The sequence below is a fragment of the Anabas testudineus genome, chromosome 10, assembly GCF_900324465.2.
Source record: "Anabas testudineus chromosome 10, fAnaTes1.2, whole genome shotgun sequence".
Lineage (NCBI taxonomy): Eukaryota > Metazoa > Chordata > Actinopteri > Anabantiformes > Anabantidae > Anabas > Anabas testudineus.
In genome coordinates this window covers 23,198,552-23,212,074 of record NC_046619.1, presented here as the reverse complement: position 1 = coordinate 23,212,074, position 13,523 = coordinate 23,198,552, and the positions used below count along the sequence as shown (strand labels likewise).

General features: G+C 42.5%; 1 protein-coding gene across 1 annotated transcript; it reads right to left on the bottom strand.

The window, feature by feature from the left end:
* Positions 1-17: 17 nt before the first annotated feature.
* Positions 18-11,708, bottom strand: LOC113161040. The gene is made up of 5 exons (XM_026358532.1): positions 11,609-11,708; positions 1,058-1,426; positions 499-714; positions 326-415; positions 18-251 (listed from the first exon to the last, which is right to left on the bottom strand). Exons 1-5 carry the CDS (start codon positions 11,667-11,669, stop codon positions 178-180), a joined length of 810 nt encoding a protein of 269 aa, XP_026214317.1. The 5' UTR covers positions 11,670-11,708; the 3' UTR covers positions 18-177.
* Positions 11,709-13,523: the final 1,815 nt, after the last annotated feature.

Sequence of the window (13,523 nt, the reverse complement as noted above, 5' to 3'; positions counted from 1 at the left end):
GTGTGTGTGTGTTTTTCTGTGTGTTTGTGTGTGTGTCTCTGAGTGTGTCTGTGTGTCTCTGTGTATGTGTTTGTTTGTGTGTGTCTGTTGTTTGCTAAATCCAAACATTGAAACTTTGATCCACAATGAATCACAGGATGCCTAAATTCCAGGTGAGTCTCTCCAGGTGAGTCACACTCAGACTTCTTCTCCCGCCTCTGGGTGCTGCTTTGTGATTGGTGTTTCCAAGGAAACAGCAGGAATGAAGGGAACTGTAGGGAGTAGATGAAGTTAGCATCAGTTAGCATTAGTTAGCATGTGTTTCTGTCAGTCAGTGTTTGTGTACCATAGGGAGACTCTTCTTCCTCCTTCTTATCATTCCTCTTGTTGCCGTGGTGACCGTACATCGAAACATAAACATCTTCCTCGTTCAGACCTGAAATCAGACGACAGATTTGAGCTGATTTGTTCAGTTCTATCTGCTGTGGCTTTAAAGAAACTAGGTGCAGGTGTTTCTACCTGTTATGTGCTTCTTCTGAATCCTCCTACTTCTCAGGATGAAGATGATGATGATGATGATGATGAAGAACAGCAGCAGAAACAGGAGGAGGCAGCTGATCCACAGCGATATATTGTCTCCCTGACTGTCTTTCTGCTGACTAGTTGTCCTCTGACTATCTGGCTGCTGACCCTCTGTTGTCTGACCGTCTGTCGTCTGACCATCTGTCTGACAACCTACAAATCAACAGACGCCAGTTTTTTTATTCTAAGAAGCAGTAAGTATATAAGTACAAATACTTCTACTTTACTTGTCAGAAAAAACATGAAGTACATGAATGCATCACTGCTCACATTCTCTGAGGCTTATTATAAAATAACCTCACTCATCACTGCTCAGAATCATGGTCTGGGTCTAAAGTCACTGTGTTTTAAATAAGACTCTTAGGGTTCTTTAAAACTGGATCATGCAGAATAAAGAAAAGAATGACATGAAGAATGTTTACAGAAAACTGGAGCAGAGGGACTTCATGTTAATTCTGGGTTGTGTTGGTTTGTGTCTCTGGACTCATGGACTCACCCTCCACCTGGAGCTCAAAGTCCTTCTTTGTCCGTGCTGTCCCGTTTTCATAAAACACCTCCAGCGTGTACTTTCCTGAGTCTTCAGCCTGAACTATGCTGAATCTCAGTGAACCGTTATTTAGCAGCATACAGCGTCCGTGGACACATGTCGTCACGTTTTTCTTCAGTGACAGCAGCCTGATTTCCCGTCTCGTCCTCCTGAGCTGCTCACAGTCTCTGCTCGGACAAATTGTCCTGTTCCCCAGTTGGTGATGAAACCACCTGATGTCGTCCCATCTGAGCGCCATCTCCTCTGTCTGCAGGCCTGAAGGCAGCTCCACAGTCTCGCCGCAGGATGCAGACACTGTTTTGTTCTCTGCATTGGCCACTGGGGTCAAAGTTCACACAGAAACATATCATGTGGGAGGAGAGAGCTGTGGTTAGCTCACCTGTCTACCAGGTAACAGGTCAGCAACACGAGCTGACTAACTGGAAGAATGTTTTTGATTTCATCAACATGTGTCCAGAGGTCAGTCTGTCACTACCTCCCCTCACACTGAGGGTTTACATGTTGTGGCTGATTGGTGTAGATCAGTGGATCAGATACATAAATACAGAGAGAGAGATAAAGAGCTCAATGAAATAAAATTGATTCTTTTCCTGGACCTCAGTGCGGCTTTTGACACCATAGATCATTGTATACTCCTAGATTGACACAATTTGTTTCTTACAGCAACACCACGTCACCATGTACCAATGTGAAATATGGAGTACCGCAGGGATTGGTTCTTGATCCTCTCTTTTTTCTCTCAAATTATACAAAATCATTGAATTAATTTCCACCGTTATGTGAATGATACTCTGCTCTACGTCCCTGTGAAGGCTGATCACCCCTCTAATTTATGCCTTTGTGTCCTCCAGACTTGATTTTTGTAGTGTTCTGTTTTCAGGATTGTCCCAATCTAGAAATAAAGGTCTTCTAATAGTCCAAAATGCTGCTGCTTGTATTTTAACTAAATCCAGGACATTTGACCACATTACACCAGCCTTAACTTCCTTTCACTGGCTCCCTATCACAGTCAGATCAGATTTTAAGATGACATATACAACCTGGAATGGAAGTGCTCCTTCATACCTGTCTGACCTCCTTTTCCCTTATAACCCACTACCCCCTTCGCTCTCTGAATGCAGGGCTCTAGTCTGTCCCCAGAGTTCAAAACAAGTCAGCAGGCTGCAGGACCTTTCCCTACCGTGCCCCACTACTTTGGAATAATCTACCTGCTGACATCAGACAGTCCCACTATGTAGAGGTTTTTTAAATTGAAAATTAACATATTTATTCCTCCTAACATTCAGTTAGTGGCTGGGATTCGTACGTGTACCAGTACTTGATTGGTGGGTTGGTTTCAGTCTTAATGAACTGATAAACTCAGTATTTCAATGTAGCTCATATAGTCTTGCCGACGAGATCACAGCTTTAATCCAGACAATAGCCGTTTCATCTAATTCTCTCTCCCAACATAGTATGTGCCTCTCTCTCTCTTTCTCCCTTCCTCTCTCCTTTGTACCTTCTATCCTTCTTCTAGGTCCTCATCATGGGAGGAGGCTGAATGTTCCAGGTCCCACTAGCTGGATGCACCAGGAAGCCGCTTGTGTTCTCCCTGATTGTGTCCTTTGTGTTCCTTGTTATTGTCTACCATCCTCTTGTCTCTCTACTGTCCACTCACCCCAACCGGTTGAGGCAGATGGCCGCCAACCCCAGAGCCTGGTTCTACTGGCGGTTTCTTCTGTTACAGGGAGCTTTTCCTCTCCACTGTTGTCTATTGCTGCCCAAGTGGAATTGTTGGATTATTTCTATGAATTTATAAGATTCTGAAGGTTCAGGTTACAATTTTGTGATGTGCCTTGGCATAATTCTGTTATGACTTGGCACTATATGAATAAACTCAATTGAATTCTTCCAGTCAGAGCAGTAAACAAGCTGCTGTGTATTTTGTATGATGGTTTGTGGAAATGACAGATGAAGCAGTTTTTTCCTAAATTAACTCACTCCTCTTCTTCATTATCACCATCATCACCATCAGTACCCAGACCAGAACCAATATGGTCTCCATCTTAAGTGGACTGTCTCTGCCTTTAAGCTGTCATTCACTAGGGAGGAAACAGAGACTTTCAGTGGTGTGTGGGGGAAAAACTTCCCTTGAAAGACACACAGGAAGTCCCCATAATGTCACAAAGTAGATTCCACAGTGGAAACTCTCATGAGGTTTAGATTAGAGTCAGTGTCCAGGAGATGAATGGACGTCAATTGATATGACAATGTGTGTTTTTGTTTTTGTCTTTGAAAGGACACAGAGACCTGTGTTATGTTGTGTTGTTACACTAAGAGATCACCAGGGTGTGTCAGAGGACAACAGAGCATTATGTGTAAGAGCGTTGTGTGAAGGAGAATAAACGAGAACGATGAACAGTGCTGCCGCTTACGTTCCTCCATCCGCTAACGCCGCTGCTGCGTGTGACGTCATTCAGACGGTCACCTCCAACCTGCAGACCAGACACCCTGACGCCTTCTTTATGATCTCTGGAGACTTTAATCACGCCACCCTCAATAAGACACTTCCTACCTTTACCCAGTTTGTGAGCTGTCCCACCAGGGGGGAGAGGACATTGGACCTGATGTATGCTAATGTTAAAGATGCCTACAGCTCCACTGCCCTCCCCCCTCTGGGAAAGTCGGATCACAACCTGGTACATCTCCTCCCACAATACACACCTTTGGTTCACAGGCAGCCTCCCACCATTAAAACTGTAAGGAGGTGGACAGAGGGGGCACACCTTGCCCTGCAGGGATGCTTTGAAGAGACAGACTGGAAGACTCTCTGTGAACCTCATGGTGAGGACATCGATGGACTGACGGACTGCATCTCTGACTACATCAATTTCTGTGTGGACACCCAGGTACCTACAAAAACCATTTGCTGCTCCCCAAACAATAAGCCCTGGGTCACTAAGGACATTAAAGTCATCCTGAATGACAAAAAGAAGGCATTTAGATCAGGAGACAGGGAGGCAGCAAAGAGGGTCCAGAGACTGCTGTCTGTCAGGATCAGGGAGGGGAAGGAGGTTTACAGGAAAGAACTGGAACAACGCCTTCAACAGAACAACACCAGGGAGGTTTGGAGGGGTATGAGGACCATCACTGGCTACAAGTCCAGCAGCCAGGAGAATGTGGGGACTGTTGACCGAGCCAATGAATTTAATAATTTCTTCAATCGATTCCAGGCTGATCCACAGAGCCCACTTCAGTTCACCAACTGCTCCTCAGTCCCTCCCCCACACGACTCAGCTACCACCCTAACAATCTCAGCTGAGCAGGTGAGAAGAGAGCTGAACAGGCTTCATCCCACAAAGGCTGCAGGTCCTGATGGAGTCAGCCCAAGGGTGCTGAAAGCCTGTGCTCCTCAGCTATGTGTTGTTCTCCAACACATCTTCAACCTCAGCCTGCACCTAGAGTTCCTCTAGGGTGGAAAAAGTCGTGCCTTGTTCCAGTGAATAAGACGCCACGTCCCAGAGTTCTCAATGACTACAGACCTGTGGCTCTGACATCACACATCATGAAGGCTTTTGAGAGGCTGATCCTGGAGTCCCTCCGACCTCTGGTCAAACCCTCACTTGACCCCCTCCAGTTTGCTTACCAACCCCATATTGGAGTGGATGACGCCATCATACACCTTCTCCATCGCACCTACACCCACCTGGACAAGCCTGGGGGCTTAGTGAGGATCATGTTTTTGATTTCTCCAGTGCATTCAACACCATCCGGCCTGCACTGCTGGGAGAGAAATTAAAAAACATGCAAGTCAACACTCCCCTGATTTCCTGGATCATGGACTACCTCACCAACCGGCCACAGTACGTCCGCCTGCAGAACTGTGTGTCTGACACTGTGGTCTGTAGCACAGGTGCTCCGCAGGGGACAGTTCTGTCTCCATTCCTCTTCACCCTGTATACCTCAGACTTCAGGTACAACTCAGAGTCCTGTCATCTTCAGAAGTTCTCTGATGACTCTGCAGTTGTAGGATGTATTAAGGGTGGAGATGTCACAGAGTACCGTGGAGTGGTGGACAGTTTTGTGGACTGGTGTGGACTCAACCATCTGCAATTGAACATCAACAAAACAAAGGAGCTGGTGATGGACTTCAGGAAATCTGGGAGTCCTGTCATCCCTCTCTCTATACAGGGGGAGGAGGTGGAGGTCGTGTCCGAGTACAATACCTGGAGGTACTTGGACAACAAACTGGACTGGACCAAAAACTCATCAGCATTGTACAGAAAGGCTCAGAGCCGGATGTACTTCCTGAGGAGACTCAGGTCCTTCAACGTCTGCAGCACCATGCTGCGGATGTTTTATGAGTCTGTAGTGGCCAGTGTCATCTTTTATGCTGTGGTCTGCTGGGGCAGCAACATGAAGGTGGCAGACACTAACAGACTAAACAAACTGATTAGGAGGGCTGGCTCTGTTCTGGGGGTGGAGCTGGACCCTCTACATGTTGTTGCTGAAAGGAGGATGCTGTCCAAACTCCTCTCAATCTTGGACAACCCCTCCCACCCACTGCATAGTGTGTTGGTTGGACAGAGGAGCACGTTCAGCCAAAGATTTATTAACATTAAATGTTCCACAGAGCGCCACAGGAGATCTTTTCTACCTGTGGCAATCAATCTGTACAATTCCTCTCCCCTCTGTAAGGTGTGGGGGAAGTGATACTGTCATAACCTTGCTGTGCATATATTGACCCAATTTCATTTATCTATTTACATATTCTGTATATATATTGAGTTTTTCGGTATTGATGGTATTGTGTATTTATGTTTGTGTATTTATGTTGGTGTTGGATCTTTCCTGGTTGTGGTTCCTTTTCTTTCTGTCTGTTTTGAGAACAATGGTAATGAGGCAAAACAATTTCCCTCTGGGATCAATAAAGTTTTTTGAATCTTGAATCTTGAATCTTGAAAGTCTCTCTGCCTATATGTACTATTACTTACTACAAGTAAGTAATAGTAACTAATTACTTTCCTGTACTGAAAGAAACCCTGCAGCAGAAATATCCTCAGAATGGACATCTCCAGCCAGACCCCTCTTATTTATTTTGAAGTTAAAACACTGTTATACTACATGATTCCCACGAGCACGGCCAGCAGACACTGACTAATACATCAACACCTCAGTATAATGACACACACTACCTGGTCACATTCAGTCTACAGCTCTCTCTGTTAAGATGTCTGCACAGAGAAAACTGCAGTTTCTGTAGTTTTGCAAAGGATATAATGACAGTGATGAAATTTGTTGAAAGATTTCTACAGCAAACAGATCTGACTTTTACTTAGAACTCAAAGTTCTAAGATGCAGCATAGAGCTCAACATGAGGATGGCCTGTAAAAAGTTCACAGATCAGATCGTTTCTGACTCTTTGCTGACATCGGCTAATAATCATGACTCATTCCTACAGTTACCGCTGTTGATGCACCTGCAGAAATGTGAACAGAAGTTGTCACTTTGGAGATGTTATGGATCCTTTTACTGAGTGATGGCTGAAGGTCACTCACAGGACCAATCCTAAACAGCTGAAAGATCCAAACTAAGCTACTGATTTAAATGATGCTTTAAAAAAATGTGATTACGTGTGGAATGAGGAGATGTATTTTCACACCTACTGCGGACTAATGGATGTGAAAACATAGAATGAAGTGAATGAAATGAAACTCCTACCTAGAGAACGTGTGTGATTTTGAGGAATATGGTCCAACATTGGTGAGAAATGTTAATATTTAGCTGCGGTACTCGTTTGATTGTTCAAAAGGTTGTGCAACAAAATATTAAGTTAAGGGAACCATCATTATTGTCCAGGCCAGTTGCATTAGTTTGTCTTTTAAAATGATTCTGTTGAACCACAACTCAAAAGCTATGTCTGATTGTCATGAGTTAACACTGAGCTCCTCTCCTCTCTCCTTTCTCCTCTATCCATTCAAATTCCACCATTTCATGTCATTAACTTTGTGTCTTCCACCACCACCTCAGTCTGTCTCTGGTCCCTCTTGGTTCCTCATTCCTCAGCCGGCACCGGTCAACACACCTGCTCATCATCACGTTTATTGTTTGTTGCTAGTGTGTCTCCGCATGTTTCCGGTTGTTCCCAGTTCATTCGTTTCCCCGACCTCTATCTCGTTTTTCCTGTGCGTTAGTTAGTCTCGTGGTTCATAAGGTTTGAGTTAGTCTAGTCTGTTCTTTAGTTAGTCAGTTAGGTTTTCTTTCTTAGTTTGTCTATACCTCCTACGATTATAGTGAGCATTTTGTTTTCTTACTATTTATTATTCCCTCCTAGATAGTGAGCGTTTTTTCCTCCTACCTTTTTGTAGTGAGCGCTTTTTGATTTCCTTTCCTAGTTATTTCCTCCTGCCTTCAGCAGTGAGCGTTTTCCGTTTTGTTTCCTCTGCCTGTCTGCTGCTTATTTGTATTGTATTTGCTCTGATCTCCCTTTGGTCCCGTTCTGTTGGTTTTGTTTTTGTTTGTCACCTGCTCTCACCCTGTTCTCCTGCCACTTCCTGTTTGCCCGTATATGGACTTCTGCTTCCTCCACTCACCAGACTTATTATTGACTGATTCATTTCACCTGTTTGTCCCCGTCCCTTTATAAGCTCCCCTCAGTCTTTTGTTTGGTGCTGGTTTGTTACACTTTGGACTCTGCATTTTGTGAGTTTGTTGACTGGATCACACACCTCCACTCCCGGTTTGTTTGTTGTTTTCTTCCCTCTGGACTTTGCGTTTTGTTTGTTGGCCTTGTTTTGTTTAGTCAGTAAGTAGGTTGCCTGCCTTAGCAGTGACTGTCTGTTGTTACTTTGTCTGTCTAGTGTCTAGTTTTTTGTCTGGTTTGGTTCTTTAATCTTTGTTTGTTACTTTGTCTCTTTAGTGAGTTTGTTTGTGTTTTTGGTTTTCGTTGCTACTTGTAGTATTGGTAGTATTTTACCTGCCTTAGAGCAGCATTTTTCCCCTGTATTTGGACCGGGTGTTTAATTTATTAAACCTTTTTGTTTCTTATTTAGTCTTAAATTGGTCTTGGGTGACGCTTTGTCTCGCTCTTTTGCAGGCTGTTATTTGTACAATAACCGGATCCCCAACACTCATACACACGCATTTTTTTAGCAATTCTGTGTAGTCAATGAAAGCTTAAGATAGTTTGACATAAACTGGCTTTGAAGGAACGGTAAGCAGATAAAGATTATGACTGGAGAAAAGTTGTAGATGCGAGAAAGGTTTTACAGAATCAACATTCAGACATTTTATTTTTTTTTTGATCACTGAATCATGACAAATACCTAATCAGAACGTACTGTTAGCCAAATATATTTAGTAGTTATTGTTAAGCGTGTCTAAATTAAGTTCTGAAAGTGTGTGTGAGTGAGAGATTATAACTTTTATTATAAGAGATTATTATAACTATAAACTTAAAATTACATTTCAAGTTTATAAAGTGTCTTTACCTGACACACAACTTTAACATTTTAACATTTTGTTTCATGTACCCTGCTAAATAGACAGAACGTCAGGGAGAGTGAGGGCAAGAATCAGAAGACAGAAAACAACAGAAAGCAGTGGAAGGAAAAATGTAGGTGAGATCTGTGTGGGGGGAAGAGAGCGTCTTGTCCACCCATCCTTTGCCCAGCTCCTCCTCCTCATCCACCCGTTGGAAACATAATGAAGACTTTGCATTCGAGCCCACAATAATTAGCCAGTTACCTCACTTAAATGTCTTCTTTAGAAGACAGGAGACAGATGTTTGGCACCATTTGTGTTAGCTTGGAGGAGGAGGAGCTGGATGAAGCAGGACATTTAATCAAATTTATTTATAAATAATTCTGCTTGGTAATTCTAAATGTAATAACTTATATGGTGTCTGTGTGCTTTTCATTGGTCTTTAGCCACGCTGCAACAATTGATCAGCTTCTTGTGTTTGCTGGTGAGGATGATTATATAATTGTAAATTCTGGGTTTTAACCATTATTAAGAAGTGAATTATTATTAGTAACTTACATCAAGTGATAAACACGGCACATACTGAAAACGAGCTTTTACGACACAGTCTCTACTGTAATTGTAAAGGCGTGCACACAAAAATATGCGTTAAAATGATAGCACTTTAGCTAAACGGCGACCGATTTGGACACGGTTACATTATTATTATGATTACGCTATTAATCTCCTCTGTATTTCTTTTTACTATATTTTAGACTTATTCTAGATGAGTTCTGTTGGTTTTCTTACCTTTTAAATGTCAGTTTTACGGGTGAATTTTCCCTTCAGAGCAGCGTGTCTTCTTATTGTGCACGTGTTCCTAATAGAGTGGCCACTGAATGTATAACTGCGGTGCAGGCAGCAGTGGTGGGCCTTATCTCATGTTAGTTTCACCAACAGGAATAAAAATAGTCACATGCAGCTGTTGTTTCACTTTAGCACTGTAACAATACAGAACCCGAGCCATCCGGAGCAGGTCTGTGGTTAGGGTTAGACAACGTGTCTGGACGTGCTCAGTGGGCATGTCGCTCAATGGGGACGTAGTGTGCGTGCATGTGCAGAACCAAAGCCTTTATCTTCAGGATCTCACTTCAAGTCTCTCTGAAATATTAAGTAACTATGTTCAGAATTTACAACTATGAAAACTTCTCCCCAGATTCTGTGTTCTGGCATTTTCCCACAGGACAGGAGATGTCAAGTAACGGTAGAAAACTGCTGCTGGTACTTTAACAGGGCGATTAGACAAAGTTTTAAAATCTACCTATGACCATAACAACACTGTTAGCTTTAGTTGTTCAGTAGCTCTCCCCACCATCAGGTGTCATCATGATTAGGGAGGGTCAGAGGATCCAGCTGAAGTCATGTTAGAAATCAAAACTGACATGAAGAGTTGTGGGTAAAATCACCTGGACTGTACACCAACACAACTCTGTACTTCTGTGTACAGGTTTTCTGTTGTCTTTTTTGAAGCACATAGGTTTCACATGTGTTCATGCTTGACTCAGAATTAGAGCAGATGGAGGCTGTGGTTTGGTCTTTGCCTTGTGCTGTGGTTCAGACCCTGAGCTGCTTTCTCACACTCACTCACTGACTAGTTAAACTAATAAACACATCTGCTTTGTAACCAGACAGCAGCATCTGCAGTTATTTCTCTGTTCTGTCTGGGATGCTCTTCAAGCATCAAGCATTTCTACACCGTGAATCATCAGAACTTCATCCAGTTTCCCTGCTGACCTGGAAACAGGCTCAATACAAAAAGACATATTAACTCTCCGTCAAAGACAGAGGTTGTTGTTGTTGTTGTTGTTGTTGTTGTTGTTGTTGACAGTTACTCATCACTAAGAGTAAGGAAGAGAAGAACAGCAGCTGGTGGAGCCATTTTGTCAGTGTTTAGAGGATGGAACTGAATTCACTAATCTCTACCGTGGTTTTCACAGTTTCTACTCTGAAAAGAGATCATGAAATATTATTATTGGATGTTTTACAGTGTAAATGACAGAAATGTTCATGTACGGTTCACTGGACTCTGACAGATTCAGTGACAGGCAGATGTTCCATCCTGTGTCTTTTAATAATCTCCAGCAGGATACTGATCCACCAGAAACTGGACCTTGCAGATCCAGGTTTATTTATTCTGCTCACAGCTGAAAAACTCGTTTTACTGACTGAGTCACTTTGAAGGAGAAGTCAATAAAAATACAATTCAATTAAAGTCAAATTAAATCGACCACGATTCTCTAGTGACAGCGTCTTCAGGTTGTTTTATGACAGTAACTAAATAAGTGTGAACTGTGTAAACTTAGTTTTAAACCAGTAATTTAATGAACTATAACTATATTCAGTATAAACTGAAAAACGAGAAACAAATAGTGAAGTATATTTACACATGTGCTGTACCTAAGTACTACAATTACCGGCTAGTACAATTTACAGTAAGTAATATTCATGTTTTCCTTTTTTCACTTCAACTAAATCTAATGACCTAAAAAAAAAATAAACTTCAATCTTACAAACAGAGGCAGTTCTTCCTGTAGCACTTTACTTTCAACTCTTTCTCCTTGTACCTCCTTTGTAAGTCTCTTTGGATAAAAGCATGTGATAAATGAATAAATGTCCAAGTATGAAGCAGGTGTCAGGACATAAAAAAGGTTCAAATCAGCTGATGTTTACACATGAATACATCAATCATTATAGTATAACGAGTACTTTTACTTTTGGTACTTTTAAGTCTTGTACCAACTTTTTGAACCTTATCAGATACATAAAAACTGAACTTTACTGTTTTACTGTTCAATTTTTCTATTTGATTTGTAAAGTGACAAATCACATCAGAAGTCATCTCAAGGCTCGTTACAGTGTTTAAGGTCTGTTTGTTCAGTTTTTAATTTGCAGACAGAAGAAAAAGTCATTGGGAACTTTAAATACAGAACAGCAGTAACTGTGAACGTGATCCTCAGAGTCTAATCCAGAACCAGCATCAGATAAACCAGGTGTTCTTACCTGTGTGAGCGACGTCAACTTCACCTGGAAAAAGAATAAACAGACAGAGAAACGTGAACATGGTGTTGAAAGACTGAAGCAGAGAGAAGTAGAAAACCAGAATTTATGAACCCTGAGCCACCAGCACCCCCCTCCCCCATCAAACCACAGACAGTTTGTTCATAGGAAACTTTTTTTGTTCTGTCGCAGTTGGTTCTTTGACTCACTGAGCTGCAGCACTTCACCACCGACAGTTTCCTCACTTTACTTTAGACTAACGATCAGGTGGTTCCCTCATCCTGCTCCCAGATCTGATCTTTCACATCGTCTCTTTTCCTGTCACTGACAAGCAGAATTCATCAGTTTACTACCTGATGGTGAACTGCAGCAGTGGTTCAGTAACAGGACTTCTTGGCCCTGGCTGCGATCTCATTAGAAATGGGAGTTGTTTAGACTCATCACAAACTTTCAGGTTCCATCAAATAAATAATAATTAATTAATTAAAAAAAAAAACTCCTGGTGGTACGTAACAAGGTTGATAACAACAGTTCACTGAACATCACCGTTTCTCTTCAGTAAAGAGAATCAATCTCGGTAGTGAACCAGAACTGAATAGTAGTGGTCTTTGGGCCTTTAGGAGCCACTGCATTAAATTCTGTAGTGGAAATGACTTCACGGGCTCTTGAAGACCTCTGAAAACCACAGTCAGTGAACATAGTTCATCACTCGACCACGAAAAGAGACAAGCAAACAAAAAACTGATCCAGAAACGCTAAAGTCTTCTCCGGATCTGAGCTCTTTTAAGCAGAACTGAGTGGGAACTGTTCTGTGGTCTCAGTCTACATCTAAAACTCTTTGGACTATTTACAGTCAGTGATTTAAAAATACATTGTATTGGTGTTTTACACAGTGTCCCAGCTTTTCTGAAACAGGGCTAATATTTGGTTATAAAACACCTAAAGAGAGTGAACACGTGATTTTATGGATGAATGATTAAAGCAGCAACATGACATCTGATCCATCTGAGCTGCTGAGTTCATCTCCTTTAGTAATTTACCTGCATCTCTACCAATATCCTTTATTTGGATCAAGGAAGAAACACGGGGAAAAGTGACTTGTTCAGACGTCTACAGGGAACCTTGTGTTGGTTTCAGTTTTAGTTTTCTTGATTTTAAATCAAAGCAGTATCTTTCCCTGTAATGATCTCTCCTTTCCCAACAACAAGCCCTGGCTCACTCAAGACACCAAAGCCATCCTGAATAAGAAAAAGAAGGCATTCAGGTCAGGAGACAGGGAGGCAACAAAGAGGGTCAAGAGACTGCTGGTCGTTCTGTTAGGTGATTTTTTTTGGGGGGGCCGTCTGCATTGGGTCCCTCAAGGTGTGTTATTTGCTGTTTGCAGCTGGTGGTTAGTGTAGTGGTGGGGTCACTGCCTTCCCTATGGGAGACTGGGGTTTGAATCCCAGCCGTGGCCTACCTCCAGTAGAGGTCCTTAGGCAAGACCTACCCTTGGAATGTAAAGGTTTTATTTCTACAAAGAGAGGAGGGGGTCGAGGCCTGGTCCACGTGGCTGGCAGAGCAGCAACTTTTTATCACGATTTCGGCCCCGTCCCTGGTCACTTGGTTTTGTTTCTCTGTCTCCTTCCGGTTTTCTCCTGGTCTCGCTGTCGATCCAGTTCGAAATAATCATAGTTTAATAAATTTAAATAATTGGTGAAGATCCCTTGGGATGCTGCAGCTGTGATGATGCTGTGTGATGCTCTGCATAGGTACAAAGCAGTTTTTTCACTGACAACAAAGGACTGTGTGAACTTCAAGCTAAAATTTTCTTAGTGTCCATTAGACTCCTGTTATTTCCTTGTTACTGATGTTACCAGTTCTTTCTTCTGGGGGATTGCACATGGGACCCTCATGGGATTTGCTTAAACTGAAACTG